The 21,072-nt window shown below is 40.0% G+C and overlaps 1 protein-coding gene across 1 annotated transcript in view; it reads left to right on the forward strand.

Annotated features, from left to right (window-relative positions):
- The window catches only part of myo15aa (myosin XVAa), a 47,437-nt gene that overhangs the window by 15,739 nt on the left and 10,626 nt on the right, over nt 1-21,072 (forward strand). Inside the window, exons 3-43 of the mRNA XM_044050415.1 lie at nt 263-345; nt 591-654; nt 730-839; nt 1,006-1,080; nt 3,378-3,468; nt 3,578-3,583; nt 3,856-3,959; nt 4,064-4,127; nt 4,303-4,416; nt 4,534-4,695; nt 5,187-5,300; nt 6,347-6,405; nt 6,596-6,719; nt 6,873-6,968; nt 7,446-7,577; nt 7,662-7,787; nt 8,354-8,431; nt 8,542-8,699; nt 8,842-8,887; nt 9,018-9,142; nt 9,983-10,100; nt 10,262-10,437; nt 10,846-10,930; nt 11,017-11,070; nt 11,174-11,255; nt 11,759-11,889; nt 12,320-12,415; nt 12,613-12,848; nt 12,985-13,175; nt 13,642-13,714; nt 13,905-14,096; nt 14,199-14,314; nt 14,870-14,964; nt 16,050-16,185; nt 17,965-18,029; nt 18,697-18,834; nt 19,185-19,245; nt 19,787-19,934; nt 20,018-20,111; nt 20,669-20,789; nt 20,888-21,003. Coding sequence (XP_043906350.1) covers nt 290-345; nt 591-654; nt 730-839; nt 1,006-1,080; nt 3,378-3,468; nt 3,578-3,583; nt 3,856-3,959; nt 4,064-4,127; nt 4,303-4,416; nt 4,534-4,695; nt 5,187-5,300; nt 6,347-6,405; nt 6,596-6,719; nt 6,873-6,968; nt 7,446-7,577; nt 7,662-7,787; nt 8,354-8,431; nt 8,542-8,699; nt 8,842-8,887; nt 9,018-9,142; nt 9,983-10,100; nt 10,262-10,437; nt 10,846-10,930; nt 11,017-11,070; nt 11,174-11,255; nt 11,759-11,889; nt 12,320-12,415; nt 12,613-12,848; nt 12,985-13,175; nt 13,642-13,714; nt 13,905-14,096; nt 14,199-14,314; nt 14,870-14,964; nt 16,050-16,185; nt 17,965-18,029; nt 18,697-18,834; nt 19,185-19,245; nt 19,787-19,934; nt 20,018-20,111; nt 20,669-20,789; nt 20,888-21,003 — 4,428 coding nt within the window. The 5' untranslated portion in view covers nt 263-289. The remainder of the gene's footprint in view (nt 1-262; nt 346-590; nt 655-729; nt 840-1,005; nt 1,081-3,377; nt 3,469-3,577; nt 3,584-3,855; nt 3,960-4,063; nt 4,128-4,302; nt 4,417-4,533; nt 4,696-5,186; nt 5,301-6,346; nt 6,406-6,595; nt 6,720-6,872; nt 6,969-7,445; nt 7,578-7,661; nt 7,788-8,353; nt 8,432-8,541; nt 8,700-8,841; nt 8,888-9,017; nt 9,143-9,982; nt 10,101-10,261; nt 10,438-10,845; nt 10,931-11,016; nt 11,071-11,173; nt 11,256-11,758; nt 11,890-12,319; nt 12,416-12,612; nt 12,849-12,984; nt 13,176-13,641; nt 13,715-13,904; nt 14,097-14,198; nt 14,315-14,869; nt 14,965-16,049; nt 16,186-17,964; nt 18,030-18,696; nt 18,835-19,184; nt 19,246-19,786; nt 19,935-20,017; nt 20,112-20,668; nt 20,790-20,887; nt 21,004-21,072) is intronic.

Here is a 21,072-nt window from a genome sequence, read left to right on the forward strand (position 1 = left end):
TGCACCACAGGAAAATCCCCCAGCAGTCTAGTTCTATAGCAGCATAACTAAGAGATGGTCTATGTTTCCCTGAACCAGCTCTAACTATAAGCTTTATCAAAAAGGAGAGTTTTAAGTTTAACTTTAAATACAGAATGTATATATCCATTCATCCATTCATAAATATATGAATGCATGTGCATATATTGCACAAATTAACATTTTGTGGTATTCTATTTATATGTATCATGGCCTAATTTGGTACAATATGTTTGTGTTTTAGATATACTCAATCAGGAGCTTGTCCACCATGAATCACCGGGAGCTAAGAGAGGATGATGGAGTGGAAGATATGACACAGCTTGAGTGAGTAAAAAATGACACAAGAGAAAGGTAAAATGAGTTGTGTTTGTCAGAGACAACTAAATGTAATGTATTACATTTAGTTTTGCAGACAAACATGTGGGTTTAAAGCTCCACAAATGTGATACATATTGGGCCAATTTAGAATTCACTGCAGTCTAAACATGCAAAAATGGTCAGGCTTGGTGGCATGATTGACTGCATTGTGTCAAATCTTTTCATAAATGTGCTTCATTGCTTTTGTCCAGGGAGATGCATGAAGGGAGTGTTCTGCTGAACATGAAGAAAAGATTTGATAGAGAAATCATTTATGTAAGTATGTCAAAATCAAACACCCATATATATCTAAACTGAGATCATATTATTGAGTTGAGATTTTTTTTGCAGACATACATAGGTAGTATTCTGGTGTCCGTAAACCCCTACAAGATGTACAATATTTATGGGACAGACATGGTGCTGCTTTACAAAGGTCATGCTCTGGGAGAGAATCCTCCGTAAGTCATATTCACTCTCAAACTATAAAGTTTTACTACTAAGCATGGTGGATGAGGATACAAAGAGAGTTACACAGAGAGTTTGAGTTCTGTGTTGTGATCTATGTCGAGAACAAGAACAATAAATGATAACTTGTACCAACTACTATGTCTGTCTTTTCTTCAGGCATTTGTTTGCCATAGCAAATGCTGCTTATTCCAAAATGATGGATGCCAAACACAACCAAGTCATAATAATCAGGTAAGAGGCTAGATTTTTTTCTCTCCATTCTTTCTCCTCTGCCATTTCTAACAACTTAACCATGTATAATGAGATCACACACTTAAGTTCAGCAAAGTTCATGCCAAGGTTTGGTAACACATCACAATAAAACCAATTTGATCTGTAATTTTGTTGGGTAAATTGGGTGCCAATGAAATACTTACTGATTCCTATCGTACATAAATGTCAGTAAAGTGAAAGAAAACAAGGATATAAAGTATGATAAAAAAGTTACTATGAAGGGACATAGAGGCAATGTTCTCAAGTGTTTTGTAATTACTCGATGGATACATGGTACAAAGTGAAGTAAAGTTGGAGTTTTTGGAAAATGTTAACCCGCCTTGTGTGGGTCAGTTTGATCCGCTCGGTTCAGAATGACACTGTTTCCCCTGGCTGTGGGATATGGAGGAAGCAGGAGGGAAGGTGCTTAGTTGCCTAATGTCATATTTTGTATGTAAAATAAGTAGGACTATGGTTTTGAAGATTTTCAGTGTACTATGTAAATATAGATGTAATTAATGCTTAATGTAAACCTGGGAACCTTGTGTTCACTATTTCTCCTTTTAATGTAGTGTAAAGAAAATGTCCATGAAGATTCTGTGACGATCAGGTGTCAATCTCTAGATGGATTAATGTTTGTAAATTCACGAGAGTCTGTTTGTAGTATGCTGGCCAGCAAACTTCAGACATAGTAATCTCTCACTCATTTTGTGCCACGTCTGTCCAACTGTCGCTCAGTCGACGCCTCGTCCTGTGTCAAGAGTGATCTCAAAGATCAAATGCTCAAGAACTCACATTTAAAGAGTTAGTGTATTTTAATCTAGGTGAGCACACACATATTTGCTATAGAAAGAATCATACTTATTACACAAATACATCTACACGTGTCCATCTGGATCACTCTAGCCGTACCCAGAAGGAGACACTTGTAAGGAAAGCCCAGTCAGGTCTAGGCCAAGAACAGATTGTGTTTCAGACGTGTGTGTGTGTGTGTGTGTGTGCATGTGTGCATTTGTGCAGACCGAGAGTGTGTGTATGCGTCACTGAGTGTTATGGGGTAACTGAGGTCTGGTGTACAGTGACCGTTAATGGCCCAGTTTTTAGCTAACCAGCCAATACATTGAAACCTTATGCTGGAATGTGGTGAAGGTGCAAGTATCGCGCACACACACACACACACACACACACACACACACACACACACACACAGACACACACACTTCTGCCCTCTGGCCAAGGTTACATAATGGTGGAACTTAGTGTTAAGTTGTTGGCAGCATAAGATATGTGTGTGTGTGTGTGCGCGATACTTGCACCTTCACCACATTCCAGCGTAAGGTTTCAACGTATTGGCTGGTTAGCTAAAAACTGGGCCATTGTACTTGTCTTCCAGTACAACAGGGGACCGGTGTCATTACACACTCACAAACAGGGGACTCCACGTTGAACAGGGGACATTTTTCAAGTCCCCCGATAGTGATGCTTTAAATCATGCTAAAGTCATTTTTTTTAATAGCAAAGTGTGCAAGTGTGTGAGTGTTAAAGCCCATACTTAGCAGTGTGTGTGGGACCTCACATCCATAGAGTATAAAAATGTGATGTTGTCTTCACTAAATGGTGACTCTACTGGTTGCAAAAAAAGAACTCAGTTGAGTGAATGAAAGTCACTTGATTGATAACATCAGTAAACATTTTCCTGAGGAGTTAATTGTCTCAATCTCTATTTCTTCAATAGAACATGATAATAGTTTTGTAGATAATGTTTCCATTTAGAGGAAAATAGATGATAGTGTACAGCAGGTATGAGTGGACATTGTGATTAACAGGTGATGTTGTCCAAAATGATCCTGGTTGCTTGTGATGTCTACAAATTTTCTGGCAACAAAACCCTTAACATGCCACTTGCTCACAAAGCAAGCAGACACTCAAAAGCAGAAAACAATGTACATCATTAATCCAATCCAATTTATTTATCTATCAAGCAGTAGTCAAATGAAATCAATGAATGGATATAAAAACAATCAAATTAATAAATAAAAGACATAAAATGGCATAAAACACATTCATAGACCACATCTCACTCTGTTTCAAATGTAGAGGACTTTACCATTAAAATATTGCTACCCTTTTATCTCTCAGCAATGTTTTTAGCCGGACATGTCCAACAGCAGATTAAGTTCTTCATGAGTTAATTTCACAGTATATACACTGTATAAATTACAGTCATATAAGTGGATTTCATCTTTGATAAGAGAGTGTGTGTTAATGTGTTCCAGTGGGGAGAGCGGTGCGGGGAAAACCGAGGCCACCAAACTAGTCCTTCGCTACCTAGCAGCAATACATCACAAATATAATGTGGCGCAGCAGGTATACACACACACACACACACACACACACACACACGCACACACACACCTCATCTTCTAAACCTCTTTATGTGTTTAATTGTTTCTTCAATGGCTTTACCTGGATGCAGATTGAGGTAGTGGGGGTTTGCTGCATGTTTTGTGTTTTACATTTGAACAGAGTATAACTGTTTTTGCTGTGATGTGAGACAATGTTCATCAGAGGTGTTGTGTTTGAACAAAATCTGTCAGTCAACTCTTGATTGTCATTCATTGTTGTGATTGTGTTTCATACAGAAAAAAAACCCCTGTAGCTTTAAACGGTACTTCTAAAAAGAAAACAGCAGTTGTGTTACACCCACATAACAAATGTTCATTCACTGTATTTTCACTGTTGAATACTTGGTAGATACTTGAGGCAGCTCCTCTGCTGGAATCTTTTGGAAATGCCAAAACTGTGAGGAATGATAATTCCAGTCGCTTTGGGAAATACATAGAGGTCTTTCTGGAGGAGTGAGTATGAAATGAGTACATAAAAACAAGAGGTGTGGTCTGCGTCATCATCTCACACGAAACACATCTTTAAACAAATCTCTCTTAACTCTTTGTCCATACAGTGGTGTGATCAGCGGTGCCATAACCTCTCAGTATCTGTTGGAAAAGTCTCGTATTGTCTTCCAGGTGCAGACACAACATAACACTCTATGTGCTGTGAAGTGTCAGAAGAATACTGATTCATACATACATACATATATATGTATATATAAAATACATATATATATATATGTATATATGTATATACAAAAGTATATACATTTTTTGTATGCTTTTGTATTAAGGTGTGTTTCTGCCTCAGGCCAAAGATGAGAGGAACTATCACATCTTCTACGAGATGCTGGCAGGTCTTCCTTCGCAGCAGAAGCAGACCTTCTACCTACAAGAGGCTGAGACCTACTATTACCTCAACCAGGTAGAAGACACTGTGGAGCAGACGTTCATATTCATGAGAAGGACCTTTCGTAAATGTCATGTGCAACTCAGATCTCTCCCCCCTTCTCTCTCTCTCCCTCCCTGTTTCTTTGTGCAGGGAGGGGATTGTGGAATATCAGGAAAGAGTGATTCAGAAGATTTCCTGCGTCTGCTTGCTGCCATGGAGATCCTCCACTTCACCCCTGACGACCAGTCGGCCATCTTTCGAGTTCTTTCTTCCATACTGCACCTGGGCAATGTCTACTTTCAAAAATATGAGGTAATGTGTAATTTGTGATCTTTTTTTATACCATTGGAGATTCCAAGCTTCACCAAGACAAGGGTGGAAAATAATGACATTAGTGACTCTCTAAGACTAAGTCAGAGCTTCCTGAATTTATACGTTAGTGGCTCCTAAACATTTAGCAAGGCACACACAAACATGTGTACATGCACAAGGATGAAGGAAAAATACTGAAGTAAACTCATGCCTTTGAAAACAACAAGTACCAATGAATAATCATTATTAATAATCATGATCTCAACCCTGATCAAAGTGTGTGATTGCCCTGTGAGTTACCCTGTGTCTAGACACAGATTAATGCAGCATTCATGAAAATGTAAATAATGTTCATTTATTGTAAACACTTTTATATTCTTGCTGGAGGCTCACCTGCAAAATGTCCAAGGCCCACAGTTTGGGAAGCGCTGCTCTAAGGAAAATAAATCAAGTGGTTGTTTTTTTTCCCCTGTCCTCTTGCTGCCTGAAAGGCTGATGGCCAGGAGGTGGCGTCAGTGGTCAGCGCACAGGAGATCAGAGTGGTGGCAGAGCTGCTGCAGATTTCTCCAGAAGGACTACAGAAAGCCATCACCCACAAAGTCACAGTCAGTAATAAACTGTTGTGTGAACATACTGTGTGTGTGTGTGTAGTAACATTAAAGGGAATGTATTGTGCTTAGTGTGCTTTACCCAGAAAAGGAGACACACCTGCTGATCCCACACACAGAATTATTAGAGGCAAAACACATTCACTGATCTTTCTGTGTGGTTTTCCTGATTGATACTTTATTATATCCCAGTCCAAATATTGGATAATATTATTTTGGACTGTGATATAATATGCAGCAATCGGCTGTTTTACACCACCAAACATAAGGTCAGGATCAGTTTCAGAATTGTTTTACCAAATACCCCCCAAAAAATAGTACTATAATTAAATAATGTAACCTTCCAGATGTCTTTTGTTTGACAATAATATAAATGGTCCAGTCTATAAAGGTGAGGAAATTGTAAATCAAGCCCAGTGTTCACATTACTCTCATGGTTATGAGAAAAGATCAAAATAAGCAATATAAGTGAAAAGGGAACTTTGTAAGTGGACAATAAGCAATAAAACATCTGATGTATGTCCTAAACAAATGTTTAAGCAGAATATTTACATTTTAAAGAAGTGTTTTAATGACTAGTTCACTGTTCTGGCCTTATTTTATATAAAATGTTTTGTTTTAACCCACCCATACACAACTCCTTATATGGAAATCCTGGGTGTGTTGTCTATAGGTCGTCTTCTTATGTGGTGTTGAGTCAAAGTTATGATTAATTTTTTATATCACATTTTTAGTAGTGATATAAAGTAGCAATAATTGTTCTTTTTGTTCATAATAACGAGCCAAGTGAACTTTGAACTGTGACATATTTTCAAATTTCACAAATTCAATCTGATTTTAAACATTTTTTGTACTTTTGGCTCAGGTGTGTTTATATAGTTGGTGATTTTTTTTTTTCATCAGGTTACCTATAGATTGTGCTGAAAAAAGGATATAAGACACTCAAAAGTGCACATTCATATAACATAGTAATGGAAAAAATGCTCTGGGTTCAATGGGTTAATTATTGCTGTGCTGTAAAAACCCTCTGATTTTCTCCGCAGGAGACGATGAGGGAGAAGATCTACACACCACTGACTGTAGAAAGTGCTGTTGATGCCAGGTGAGTGACAGGACCAGGTGTATTTCACAGTCAAGACTGTTCTGAGAGGGAAATAAATAATAATAATAAGTAGTATGTATGTGTTTGTAAATTGCCACCATGTTCCAAAGTCAATGCAGAAATTATCTCTGGATTTTTCCTCCAAAATCTTTGCTTGTTTCTCTGTCACAAACAACTCTTTACTTTCCAGAGATGCTGTTGCCAAGATCCTGTACTCGCTGCTCTTCCACTGGTTAACAGAGAGGATCAACGCTCAGGTGTACCCGCGCCAACACTCCCTCTCCATCTCCATCCTGGACATTTACGGATTTGAGGTAAGTGGGTTTTGTTGTGAGACACAGACGGAGCATGCTGTCGCCTGTCTGTGCCTTTATTGTATTGGAGGGACTTTAGGATAATCGCTCTTTAAATGTGGAGATAAAAGTCACCAGCTGCATGCGTGCGTGCGTGTGTGTGTGGTTCAACAGGATCTGGCCTTCAACAGCTTTGAGCAGCTTTGCATTAATTATGCAAATGAGTACCTGCAGTTCTTCTTCAACAGGATCATATTCAGGGAGGAGCAGGTGAGTGCACCTTCACACTTGTCTCACACACGCACACTAACGTGCACTACATGAGGCGCATGCAAAGTGTTCTCAATCAGGATTGAAAGCATTATACTCATGAATATGTATTTATGTAAACCAACCTTTTTGACTGCAATGACCTGTCTGCATTTGTCATTCATCTGAGAGACCAGTGAGGGAGAGGGGGCGACAGAGCTGATAGTATTCTCCTACAACATTGTTATTACATAATTCATCCTCAACCACAGTTCAGAACACAAATTATTATACATAACACAAAATAATTATCATATATTTCCTTTTGACATTTGATCAAATTTTTTTTTAGTAAAAAACAGATTCATGCTGCCAAAAACCTTGTTCCCCCTGTTCATGGTCCAGGGATTTTCAAACTCCTGATATGAATAATAAAGCAAAAGTGTTGATATAGACATTTAAGTGGTACAGAAAACATTATATGTGATCCTAATGCAGGAGGAGTACAGCCGGGAACAGATCCCCTGGCAGGACATCCCATTCAATGACAACCAGCCCTGCATCGACCTCATCGCCACAAAGCCTCATGGGATACTGAGGATTCTGGATGATCAGAGCTGCTTCCCACAGGTGAAGGAAGGAACTCTGTTTCACACACACCCTGTAAATGATTTCCCATTTCACTGACATTCTAGTGTTTTGTTTTGTTGCCAGGCAACAGACCACACTTTCCTCCAAAAGTGTCACTATCACCACGGCAACAACCCGCTTTATCTGAAGCCTAAGATGCCACTCCCAGAATTCACCATCAAGCACTTTGCTGGTCGGGTCAACTACCAGGTAAACGGCATCGTATGAGGTGACAAATCCTGCTGTTGGCCACAGAGTTGGCAACAACACATGGTTGAACAAGGTCCTTTTGCATGTTCTCCTTGTGCATGCGTGGGTTTTCTCCAGGTTCTCCAGTTTCCTCCCACAGTCCCAAAACATGCAGATTTGGGGATTAGGCAAAGTGGACACTCTTAATTAACCATCATTGTTTGTGTGGCCCTGTGATGGACTGGCTTATTATTTAAGAAGACCTGAAACTAGTGACTGAGACCTGAACTCCTCAGACAAATGTCTAATGACGTTATAAATCAAATGGGAATTATCGACTGTTATTGAAACAGAATTATTTTTGCAACCAGTGAAGCCGCTACCTGATGGCTTATTGCTCCTTCTGTCCTTTTTCTCAAAGGCTTCAATTTTCAAACTATGTCCATGTGAGTGTTAGTAAAAATACCTAAAGGAAGAGTATGTAATATCTGTCAAAGCAGCAGCAAAATAAAAATAGCTGAAAGAAAGAGTATCCTTCTTTTCATCACTGACAAATCATCCAATAAAGTGTAATGTCGACAATGCAGGTTTACAAGTTCCTCGATAAGAACTACGACCAGGTTCGACAGGACGTCCTGGATCTGTTCATCCAGAGCAAGAACAAGGTGAGAGGAGAGGAGCATCTTCACCTAAACACACATTATTTATTTACACCTCAACTTATTCACATAACTTACACAACTGCATTAAAAATGTTGGAATGTTGTGTGTCCAGATGGTCTCAAACCTATTCCAGAGTCACGCAGAGGTCATGGGCCAACAAAGAGGAGGTCACATGAGGAAAAGCAGCACAGTCACCAGGAAATACCAAGCATCCACTGTCAGCAGCAAGTTCCAACAGTCCCTGCTTGAGCTTGTGGAGAAGATGGAGAGGTGAAGAACCCACTTATATTACATTATGGGAAATGAGCGGGATTTAAGTTGTTTAAATGTTTAAGCTGCAGATTAGTTGCATTAAAAAAAATATCACTGGTTCTTGTGATTGTTGCTCAGCTGGTTTGTTCTTTCATTACAGGTGCAATCCTTTTTTTGTTCGCTGCATTAAGCCAAATAATATGAAGGTAGTTTGATGTCATTTTACATTTATTCTACATTTATTTATCATTTGCATATATGTGTTGAAATTCATTGTAAATTGTGTATTCATGTTTTTTTGCTTACATGTGTGTGTGTTTGTACATTTGTGTTCAGCAACCAGGTGTGTTTGAAGATGAGCTGGTGAGCAGCCAGCTGCGACACTCGGGCGTCCTTGAAACCATTCGTATCCGCAGAGAGGGATATCCTGTCAGAATGCCATTCTACGTGTTCCTCTTCAGGTAACATACACACTGTCTTATTTTACTGAATCTTTAATGTAGCAGCTGTGACTGTATCGTGGACAACATTTAGCTTTTATCATCCTGAAGCCGTGTTGTAATGTAACAAAGTGCAAATACTTTATTAGTATACTTAAGTACACAAGTCACGTAGCTGTACTTTACTCTGTTATTTATATTTCAAGCAACTTTTACATTTACTCCACTACGTTTCCTCTAACTATCTTTGTTACTCGTTACTACCAAATAAAATCCGAAGAAGAAGAGTTGGTAAAGGTCTGTATTTATATAGAGCTTTTCTAGTCTTGATGAGCTGCTTTACACTATAATTTTGACATTCACTCATTCACACACTTCAACATGGGGTTAAGTGTCTTGCTCAAGGACACATAAGTGTATGACACATAGTAAATGTCATATACTTAGGACTTTTACTTAAGTAATATTATAAAAAGTGACTTCAAAGTAATTTTCTGGTTAAACTTTTATTTATTCCACTTTTTATGTGGACAATAACAAATATATGAATTCAGTACAGAGACCTTTGAATCTTCAAGTCAAGTCAACTTCACCTCATAGCAAGTTTAAAAATAACCAAAGTTCAACAGTAACACAGTAAATCATGAAATCAACAACTAGTATAAATAGAAAAATATTGAAACAGAAAAATGTTGACGGGAAGGCCAGAGAGAGGAGATTGAACCTGATTTAAAATGTCTTTAAACCTGATTAAAAATGTTTTGTAGTAGGAGAAGATTTAATTTGAAGGGCTAAACTGTTCCATAACTTGGAAAGTTGAAAAGTGGAGTTTTTAGGCACTTGTGTGTGTGTCATCCCCAGGTATAAGTCTCTGGTAGGGATTCGGGAGCTTCCAGCTGCAAACGGAGAGAACTGTGTGGTGATGCTCAGTAAACTGTGTCCGCTTAGACCAGGAGCGCACCATGTCGGAGTCACAAAGGTGAGGTCGTCCCTCAGTTTATTCCACTTTTACCAAAGATTGAAAACCAGCACCACACACTCTGGTAGAGTCAACTTCTCTGTTACTCTAACAACACTTAATGTCAAAATTTAATGCTTTTACTTTGTATTTGTACTTATAAATACATGTGTGTATGTCAGATTTTTTTGAAGGAGGACGTCTTCCAGTTGCTGGAGTGTAAGCGGGAGCGCTCACGTGATCTCGCCGCTCTCACTCTGCAGCGATACACCCGTATGTTCTTTGTGAGGAAGCGCTTCATGGCCTTCCGCAAAAAGATCATCGGGCTGCAGGCGCAGTGCCGAGGCTTCCTGACCAGGTGCTGCTGTCAGTTTTAACTCGTGTGATTAAAAAGTCTCATGTAGTTGTTTCGATTCACAAGCTTTTATGTAACTTTTGTGGTGCTTACAGTTAAAGATTAAGGGACAAGGGATATATAATAATATAGTAGTAAATATAATGGTACTTGCATTTCAGTTACAGCTTTGTTGCTGTCTACATTTACTGTATGTGTACAGTTTGCATCCAAAATAACCACAATCTGAATGATAAATGGCATTGCCCCATATAAAAAATGACATAGTATTGAAAATATAAACTATTCTGACCACTAAAAACAATGATACTGTGACCTTTAAAGTTAAAAAGCATAAACACACAACACGTCTAATATAGATATTAGACGTGTTCATTTTCATGATACGTCACTGCTTATTGTGTCTTCCAGAAAGCGCTATGTGAAAATGAGGCAGAGTCTGGTCCGATTCCGCTCCATTGTCCACATGTATGTCAACCGCAAGCAATACATCAAGGTGAATGTTGCAGGAGTTCAAAATGACATAATGTTTTCCATCATGAACAACAGGTTCAGTTAGTAAATGTTGTGATCTGTCTACAGATGAAGTTTGACGCTCAGAGGAAAGCTGAGGAGGAGCAGAGGAGGAGAGACATGGTGAGATTGAAGTCTGAGCAGGATTTGGACAGACATTCGATAAGAAATAGATTATATAATAGATTATATAATTGAAATAAATTAAAAACAGTGTCTCTTCCAGGAGCTGACCAAGAGGGAGGTGGTGAATGTCACACACTTGGTGATTCCTGCAGAGCTGGGCGCTTTACTGCAGACAGTAGGAGGTCAGTAGACTTAGGTTTTTACCTGCCTTCCTCATTAGTGTTCATGGAGTGGTTTAGATATATATATTATGAAATGGCTGAGTTTATTTATGTAAGTGGTCTGACTGACTGAACAGTGGTGGCATCAGTTAATACATTTATTTAAATTCAATGAGATTTACTAAACGTTCACGTTTGTAAGTGAATCACTTCCCTTCTCTGCGTATCACAGCAGAAAGGGAAGAGGAAATGTGGAAATGAGACACACTCTTATACACACGTGCACCCACAAAAATGGACAATAGGGAAACATACAACTGAAAGGTTCCATGTCTGTCAGGTAAAAAACCATGGACAGCAAAAATGAATTGTGTGGGTTTATACATATTAACACATAACGCAAAATAATAACTGGCATTGTAAAAAAAACTTAATCTAAAAAGTGTTATGTAATTCATTTATTATTTAGCAAAAATAAAAAAAGTTATCTGTGGTATTTATACTGATTGACCTGTTCACACCAGTCAGGAGGGAGCTGCACTCGGACTGTTTGGCTCTGCTTCAGGCGCCTCATATCCAGGAAGAGGCTCAACTCACTCTGCCTCTGGACATCAACAACTACCCGTTCTACCGCTATGTACAGGTCTACTTTAAGGTGAGATGTGCATCGGCATTAGGGCAGCAACTAACTATTATTCATAATTGATTAATGAAACAATTTGTTGTTTGGTCCAAAAAATTGTTAGAAAATGTTGAAAAAATTGGTGCTTCCCAAACCTCTAAATGAGGATGTTCTTTAGTGTCTTGTTTTGTCCACAAACCAAAATGATTTCTTTGTTTTATGAAGTAAAGAAACCAGAAAATATTCACATTTAAGAAGCTGAACAATCTGAAAACTTTGCAGCACACAGGCTTTATCTGGAGAGTATGATGCAGGTTATGACACAAACACTGGTTTAGTCCTTGCAGCCAAGCGAGGATGCCACTGTGTTGCTGCAGTGTTAATATTGAAAATCTACTAGTATTTATGTAAAGTGTAGATAAATGTGTTCCCTAATGACACTGCAATGTTTCTGTTTCTGTAGGAACCAAAGTTTGGGATGTTGACAGCTCCTCTGGAGTCACCGCTTACCCGAGTTGAAGAAGATCTGAGAGGGGAAGCATTGGAGCTTTTCATCATGGTAAAGCAGCTGTTCACTTCCATAGAGTCTTGTGCCTGGAAAGACCGGATGATTCAATACCTGAAAATTAAGAAACAAAGGCATTAGACATATAGACAATAAGAACCTCAGCGTTTCTCCTGTTATTGCTTGTCATTTTATAAAAATCTGCCCTGGGTTAGAAAGGTACCATATCATACTGTAATTGTGTGTTTAAGGTCTTAAGGTTCATGGGCGACCCTCACCTGAACGGGGCTCAGGAAAACATGTTTGGGAATTACATCGTCCAAAGGGGCCTGACGTCTCCAGGGCTACGGGACGAGATCCTGTCTCAGGTCGTCAACCAGGTGTGGAGGAACATAAACCTGGACAACGCAGAGAGAGGCTGGCTGCTGCTGTTAGCGTGTGTCTGCAGCTTCGCCCCATCGCCCAAGATGGAAAAATATCTGCTGAAGTAAAAACGTATTTTCAGAAATAATAATGAAAATATTTCCAGAATGTTTTTGTATAGCACAAAATTAATATTCCGGATGTTTGAGGCCAGTTTCTTCTTCATTAAAATTGTTTTAACCTAAAACCTTCTGCTCCAGGTTTGTATCAGACCATGCCCCTGCTGGCTGCCAGGCGCTACTGCAACACAGAATCATCCAAGCCAATCAGAAGACACAGTTAGGCTTAGGCTCCACCCACGAGACTGCAAGGACCTATCCACTGTCACTGCTGGAGTGGACGGCCAATAGGAAGAAGGCTAACATGGTGTTGCACATGCACTGTTTTGATGGTGAGTTGCATCATATGACATATACACAGTTTGTATAGTAACGGTCCAGTGAGACAGCAGATTGACACGCGTCCTTTTCCTAAGTTTATCAGGGAACTCAGTTATCAGGAAAGATGTTGTTCTTTTTGTTTGTGGAGGAAGCTTCCTCTTCAAAAGGTGAAATGCATTTTTGTGGGAAAAAAGTCTCTTAATTTATGAAAACAAAACTGCCTAGGTATCATGTAAGTAGTCCTTCTCACCTGCTCTACTAAACGACCAGGAGAACTGCTGACATCAGAGTGAGCTAATGAATGAGTGGTATCAATAACAGCCACAGATCATTGATTATTCATTCCCAGGATCAGGTGCCCTCAGGCTCTCCATCTATAAATTGCACCATTTACCGCTGATGAGAGTCAGTGTGATTTCAAAACACAGTGGAAGTGAACAAGCGTGGTTTTCTTATCGATTACGTTACTCTCTGCAGGTCGGACATTGCTGTGTCCGGTCCATTCCTGGACTAGCGGGGAGGAATTAGCAGGGGACATCCTGCGCCACAGGTGCTTATGTTGTACACTTCTTTAGAGCTGTGAAGCGATTTTGATTAGGATAAATGTTTTGTAAGACAATATAAGACAAGTGTCTTACATTTTCCTTGCACCTTTTTGTCATCATTTTCATAATAATTTACTGTGATAAAACTACCACCAGCAGGTTCAGGCAGGTGGTTTGACTTGTGTTGTCCTGCAGGGGTGTGTCTGACTTGTGGAAAGGGAGTTCAGTTCTGATGAAGGAGCACGGCCAGTGGGTGGAGTTAGCGGGTCACGACTACGTGATGGATCTGATTGCAGATTTGGAGCTTCCAACTGACTTCCCGAAGCAGAAGAGCTACTTTGTCATCAGCACCGATGACCCGGCTCGAGTCAGAGCTAATGCCAGTCTGTGAGGACACACAAACACACAAACACACAAAAACACGTGCATGCACACATCTTAAAAATGCAGATCAATTCAGCGCTAAATAATTAACCTTCTTCTTCCCAGCACTTTGGTCGGCACTGGCTTTGACTCAGATGAGGAGCTTGTTCCGTCTTTTCCTTTGAGCAACAACAGCAGACCAGCCTACAGTCTGCCTGACTCTGATGGTTACTACAGCCATGGTACACACAGCCACTATATCCAAAACTACACTGCTGCGTCCATAACATACTGTGTGTACTGTACATATGCCTCATTATAGTTCAAACTTGAGAACGCAATGCTGATTAAGCCTATCAGCTCCACACAGCTCTGTGTTTCTCAGTATAGCAGTGTTTAGCTCTTGTGTCGCCCGGCTACGTTCCTGCGCTACACAGGAAGTGTTTTGTCTTACTTCAAGTCAGATGGAGGTCAAGTGGGATGGCTGCCATGTTTGAGTGTGACTGAAAACATAAAGAAAACCTGGTCGTTCAGCAGTTTGATGTAATAAGCACATCTTGTCCCCGCCCGCCCCTGCACTACCAGTGTACATACAAACACTCCCTCAGTCAGGTCTGGTAGTATTGCTTGACAGAGTTTGTTTTTCAGATGGACACAGCACACAAATAATGTTACATTGATCACAAAGAGCAGGCAGAGGCAGAATAATAACATCAACAACAACAAAAGTTATGCATTGCCGCTTTAATTAACTTTTTTGAATGATGAGAGCCTCTCTGCTCTTCGTCTGTGTCCAGCAGAGTCAGATGCGTTCAGCGATGGTCAGACTCAGAGAGGGATGGACCGCTACCTGGACAGTCTGTTTGACCCTGTGCTCTCAGACAGCAGCATCGTGAGTGCTCACAAGACACTGATCTACAATAAGCTACACGTCCTTCCTATCCTTTCCCTTTGGCTTTAGATTCACTTTAATGCTCCATTGACTTCTTCATTTATTCATTAGTTGGTTAGCACACTGTAAAACATTGCAATTAAATATATTAACCATTACAAAGACATTTACTGAGTTTATCACAGTGAATTACATTTGTAGTTTTTGATTGTTGGCCAGACAAAGCAGTTTAAAAACAGCACTTGATTGACATTTTTTTGACATTTTAAAGAAAAATCAATCAATAAAAGTGAAAGGAAAATAGATTAATTTGTAAAGGAAACTGTCAAGTTCCCTCTTTGCCTGTTGTGCTGTCCAAGTGTGGTGGTGTTGATTGAAGGATGGATGGAACATGTGATCCACTGCCTCTGTTTGTGTATGAATAGAGCAGATAGGAGGGATGATTAGGTTACTGACCCACCTACCGTATTTGACTGTAACAGCAGGCAGCGCACATGCACAGTTCCGCGAGGACGACAGTTCTGCTCGTTTTATTAGAACGAGAAGAAAGAAGGATTGAGCTCAGAGAAAGTACAATTAGTGCAGGTATGTCCAAGGTGTTAATCGTATGTGCTTAGAGACAAGAAGAGAAGTAAAACTGCATAAATATGTGGCGCAGAAATAATGTCAAACTTGTTGTTTCTGTTTGGTTTTCAGCTTTAGCTGTCAGTCAAAAACTGTGGGTGGAATTGTTTCACTTTCCTTAAATGTTATTTCCCAGGAAAGCAGCAATGTAGCCTTGCAATGTTGAGAGAGTTGAGACATCTGTGTTTGTGTCAGTTGTGTGTACATTCATGAGCATGTCGGAGCTTTTCTTCCTAAGTATACGGTACTTCCCGGGGTGTATTCAGTTCTCTCAGGTCTCCTTGCTCTCACAAAGAGTGTCCGAATCTGACTCAACCATTTTAAAACATCTCATTCCTGCCCTTTTTTTGTGTCTTCCTCTCCCTTTAATACGCAAACTTTTGTCGTACTTTTCATGTCTCTGAAACTCTTCCATGTCATCTGCATTCATCCTCTCCCCACTGCTGGATTTCTATTTCCAGGACATGGAAAAGGCTGGAAGTTTCTCAGCGAGGATGAAAGGTGGAGGCGGAATAGGCATCACGGGAGGAGGAGGAGGAGGGGAGGAGACTCGTACGTCTCCCGGCCGGCCTTATCCACCAGGAATACATCCTGGAGGTAAAACGTTTGTGTGTCTATTTGATTTGTCTGGTGTTTTTGCTCATTGTTACTCCCACCTGTTTGTCCCACTGTTGTTGTCCATTCTCCTAACTCTTTTACCACTCCAGACTTTCGGTGTGTAAGATTTTTTTCTTTTATAAGTGTACAGTCAACTGATTGTATGAATTGCTGTTTTTCATTGTCCCAGAAAGAGCCTTTTATATTAATATCAGAAGCTGGGTCAGCTCTTTAGAGGCCACCATTTTGGACAACCATGTTTTTACAGTAGCCTGCAATGGACTAAATTAAATCTTTTATCGTAGAATCCTCACAGTCTTTGATTTTTTATGTGAGGGATTTCACATTATTTTGATGTGAATTTATATCAGTAAAGTTTTTATCTGTGATTCACATTCTCTTTTGCAGTATATATTTTTCTTTTGCTGTATATTTTTTACTTCAAACTGTTTAGAAGAACTGGTAAAAACACATTTTTAAGTAAAACAAACAAAAAAAAACGCCAATTGTGTAATTCAGATCATAAATGTCAATATTTCAGTAATGTTTAAAGGGGAAAGGTGAAGCCGCCTCAAAGGACTCAAGTGTAAAGGTTCAGGTGTAGAGTTCACCAACCTTAATCTGTCACTTAGAGGTTGTAATGAGCAGTCTGACCTCGTAGATAATTCATAGGCAGCCATTCACTGTAACCACAGACTCCTTTACTCCCTGTCTATAGGCATCTGTCCATCTATTCTCCCTCTCTCTCTCTCTCTCCCTCTCTCTCTCTCTCTCTCTCTCTCTCTCTCTCTTTCTCTCCCTCTCTCTCTCTCTCTCTCTCTCCACACCTACTCTTCTGTCAAGTTATTATGTGACAAACTGAAGCACAGGTGAATATTTATGTTCACAACAACAAGAACTACGAAAAAACTATCGTCAGAAAAGCTATTGTCGAAGTTGCATTTTGAACATTGTGGGCTACTGTGAAAACATAAAAAGGCTCATTCAGAGGTAATAAAAGTGATATTTCACACAACACTTACACACTGGACCTTCAAAGGCTTGTGTTAGCAATGTCCAAGTGGTAAAAATACCAAAACCGGCATGTTAATTGTTTGACTGTCGATTGTTACATGTTCCCGTTTAAGTCCATTTAAAATAGAGCCAGGTCGTTTGAGTGGTCACAGTTTCTAACTCTCCCCCCTGTTCCCTGCTCGCCGCTCGTCAAGCTGTGCCAGTTCTTCCAGTAGCAGGAGGAATGATGCCACCCATCCCTGCCATGCCCATCCCCTCCCACCACCATCACCACGAGCAACACCAACAACAGCAGCAGCAGCCACAGCCGCAACAACAGTACCACCAATACAACCGTCCCCAACCCCCACATCATCCCCAGCAGCCTTATCCTGCCACCACTCCCGCCACACAAGTGGCCCCAACTCGTGCACCCACTGCTGCGCTCCCTGCGCCCCGTGTTCCTGAGGTCCCCGCTCAGTCAGGCACTCCCTCGCTCCCAGCCACACCTGTAGTTCCAGGCCTACCTGTCATGACAGGTGTGCCAGGTACAACAACCTGACATGCGTTCAGTTTTCCAGCATGTTTGGCCTGAAGCGTGTGGGCATGATGAAGTTAGATCATTTGAAAATGAAACATCAGGTGTTTGCAAGTTCCTCTGTTGTTTGAAGTGGAGTCATTGGCCAGATTTATTTTGTGTGTGTGTGTGTGTGTGAAACATCTACTGTTACACCGAAATCCCCTTTGCTACATCGCGTCTGTGTTTTTTTTGCTTGTGTTGTGCAGGATCAGAGCAGGCAGTGTTGACTCAGCAGCAGCAGGCCATTATCAACCAGCAAGCTATTATCCTGGTTTGTCCCATATTCTCTTTCTCAATAACTCTGACTTTAATGCTGCGGTTTGGTGTTTTTGTCATGTGACCTTTTATTTACAGGCTGTCGAATGTTAAAACTAAACCGACAGTAAGTGAAATTAGCAGCCACTGAGTCGAGCACTACATGAACAATTTGACATTTTGTAAAATACTCACATTATTAGAGATTTTTCAGGTAAATATTACTTTTGTGTCTGTAAGTGACACAAATGAGAGAATTACTCCAATCGGTTAAAATAATAGCTAAATAATACTCTCGTGTCTAATAGATTGGGATTATAAACCTCCATCAATGCCTCTTAGTTTCCCAGAGTGTCAATCCACTCACCAGCAAAATGTGACCATTTCTTTACTTTTTGGGTTATGCTGCTGACGGACAATCAAACGCCTCGTTGGCGTCACTAATGACTGAAAAAATGACCACAAGCTTATCCAAACCAAACTATTGACCTTTAGCCACATATTTGTCCTGGCTGCTTGTTGATTTATCCACACAAGGTAAAACCAAGTAGAACTTTCACCTATTTAATGTTTATGAAAGTGTATATTTGGCATTTAAGTATGTGCTGTAACATGCAAGAACCACTGTTGTTTAAGTGTTTTTGAAATGTGTGTGTGCTTGTGTATGTGTGTGTGTGTCACAGGCCCAGCAGATGACCATGCAGGCCATTGCGATCCAGCAGCAGATGTTGTCCTCCTTCCCTCCTGTAGCTCCAGCCCCACAGTCACCACCGTCACATCATCACACACACTCACAGCAACGCTCCCACACACCCAGTCCCGTGAGTACAGTCATACACCCGTATGAACATACGCACACACGTGTGTGCACACCTGACAGCATGTACGCATGTGTGCAGTTTGTCCAGAACGCTGCAGCACGTCCGGTACAAGAGTTGGCAGTTTTATATATTTTGTTTTATATTTTTATTGATCTTTTACTGTGTGTTTTATTGCTTTTCTATTCTGTTTTTATTGCTTCTTTTGCTTACATCACTTCATTTGATGTATTTTTGTGATGCACAGCACTTTGGTCAACTCTGTTGTTTTGAAATGTGCTATAGAAATACATTTGGATCGTATTGGATATAAAAATACACAACCTGCTCTATTGCTTCCTGTGTTTCTGCAGACTAAAGACAGTGACGCCTCCGCACGCAAGCCTGGTTCTGCGTCTGTTCATCGGAAAACAAGTATGTTTGACACTGATAATAACACCAAAGGTTTTCTTGTGCCTTGGTAATAGAGACACTGATTCATTGTGATGAAGTGATTTGGTATGGTTCGTTATTTTAGCATCGTTAGTTATTTTAGACTGCTAGTAGGTTCAGAAATGTGACTTTTACAAGCAAATGTTCAATAAGTGTATAGACAACAACAACAGCCAGTGTCACTCATTTTAACCCTGACTGATTTATTTGTTCACCAATAGATAAAAATAATGTAACAATAACTTTTAAGTAACTTTAATAACTAAGGAAAATTATTTTGTGTTAAATTTCTATTGAGCCTCATTTGACACTAAGATTTTTGAAATTCTTGATCACTAAATACATTATTTAAGTCACATTAATTTTGGAAGAATCCACATTCTTCAAACTTGAAACTGATTTAGTTTGCGGGTTGTATGTGATTTAATAAAACCTTGCGAGGGAGAACTGGAATTAGATTTATCTGCTGTTGGATTCAATTATTCTGCAGTTGCACTTAATCTAATTGCGTATTATATTACAGGCCCGACGCGCGCCCCCCCTCCTGAGGATGTGGTCCGATCCAGTGCGAGTAACGCCGAGCGCGTGGAGCCCAGCCATGACATCAAAGACATCATCAAACAGCACCAGCCTGCTGCTACAACAACTTCTACTGGAAGCGTCACACAGAGGTAACACAAAAAAAATATATGGATTCACAAGCAAATGATGCATGGTATTTTATCTAGTTTGACATCATTTGATGTGTGTGTAGAAAAGGTGACGGAAAAATGTTTTCAAAGAAGCCAGATCCTCACGATGAAGCTATGGAGATCCTCAAAGACCAGATGGCAAACCCACCACAACCGGTAATCTACCTTCCCTCCCACAGTAATTATACACAGTCTTGTATAAAGTACTTAAAAGGGACAAAGTACCTCAGTATCTTACCAGAACATGACTTTGGTAGAATTTGAAGTCACTTTTTATAATATTACTTAAGTAAAAGTCTGAAAGTATATGACATTTACTGTACTTAAGTATCAAAAATGGATGGATGGATGATGGTAGCTCAGTGGTTGTCTTTCAACTGGTAGGTTGTGGGTTCAATTCCTGGCTCTGCAGGTTTAAATGTGTCCTTGCGCAAGACATTTGACCATATGTGTGCGAATGGGTACGGAAGATGTGTGAATGGATGAATGGCAAAACTCTTCAAGATACAGACTATTACCAACTCTTCTTCTACTGATTTTATTTGGTAGTAGCGAGTACCAAAGATAGTTAGAGAAAATGTAGTGGAGTAAAAGTAAAAGTTGCTAGAAATATAAATAACAACGTAAAGTATGGGACGTGAATTGTGTACTTATTACAGCACTGCTTATACTTGTGTATACTTATACACAAACGTGAATGATATCTGTCTCAGGTGCAGAGAAAGACTCAGTCCTCTCAACATAAAGACCAAGGCGGCGTCAAGTTTACTAAGTCCAGCAGGTCTCGTCCAGCAGGAACAACTAGCTCCAACATAAGCCCCGCCCCTCCTCCAGGTGACTTTCACGTGTTCTAAAAATGAGTAAAAATCAATAAAAAACAATACTCTTCTAGCTAATGGTCCATATTCATGTGTTTGTGTGTTTGTGTCCAGTCTCCAGAGAGTTGCCGGTAGAGGAGGAAATCATTCAAACTCAACTCCACAGCAGAGCCAGTGATGAATATTACACCTACTCCAACGTCCCCTGGAAGCTCTACATGAGGAAAGAGGTGCGTATTATGAGAAGACATACTGTATACACATACTAAAGAGAATAGAAGCAATACATACATAAAACA

This window comes from Solea senegalensis, linkage group LG19 (assembly GCF_019176455.1).
Source record: "Solea senegalensis isolate Sse05_10M linkage group LG19, IFAPA_SoseM_1, whole genome shotgun sequence".
Lineage (NCBI taxonomy): Eukaryota > Metazoa > Chordata > Actinopteri > Pleuronectiformes > Soleidae > Solea > Solea senegalensis.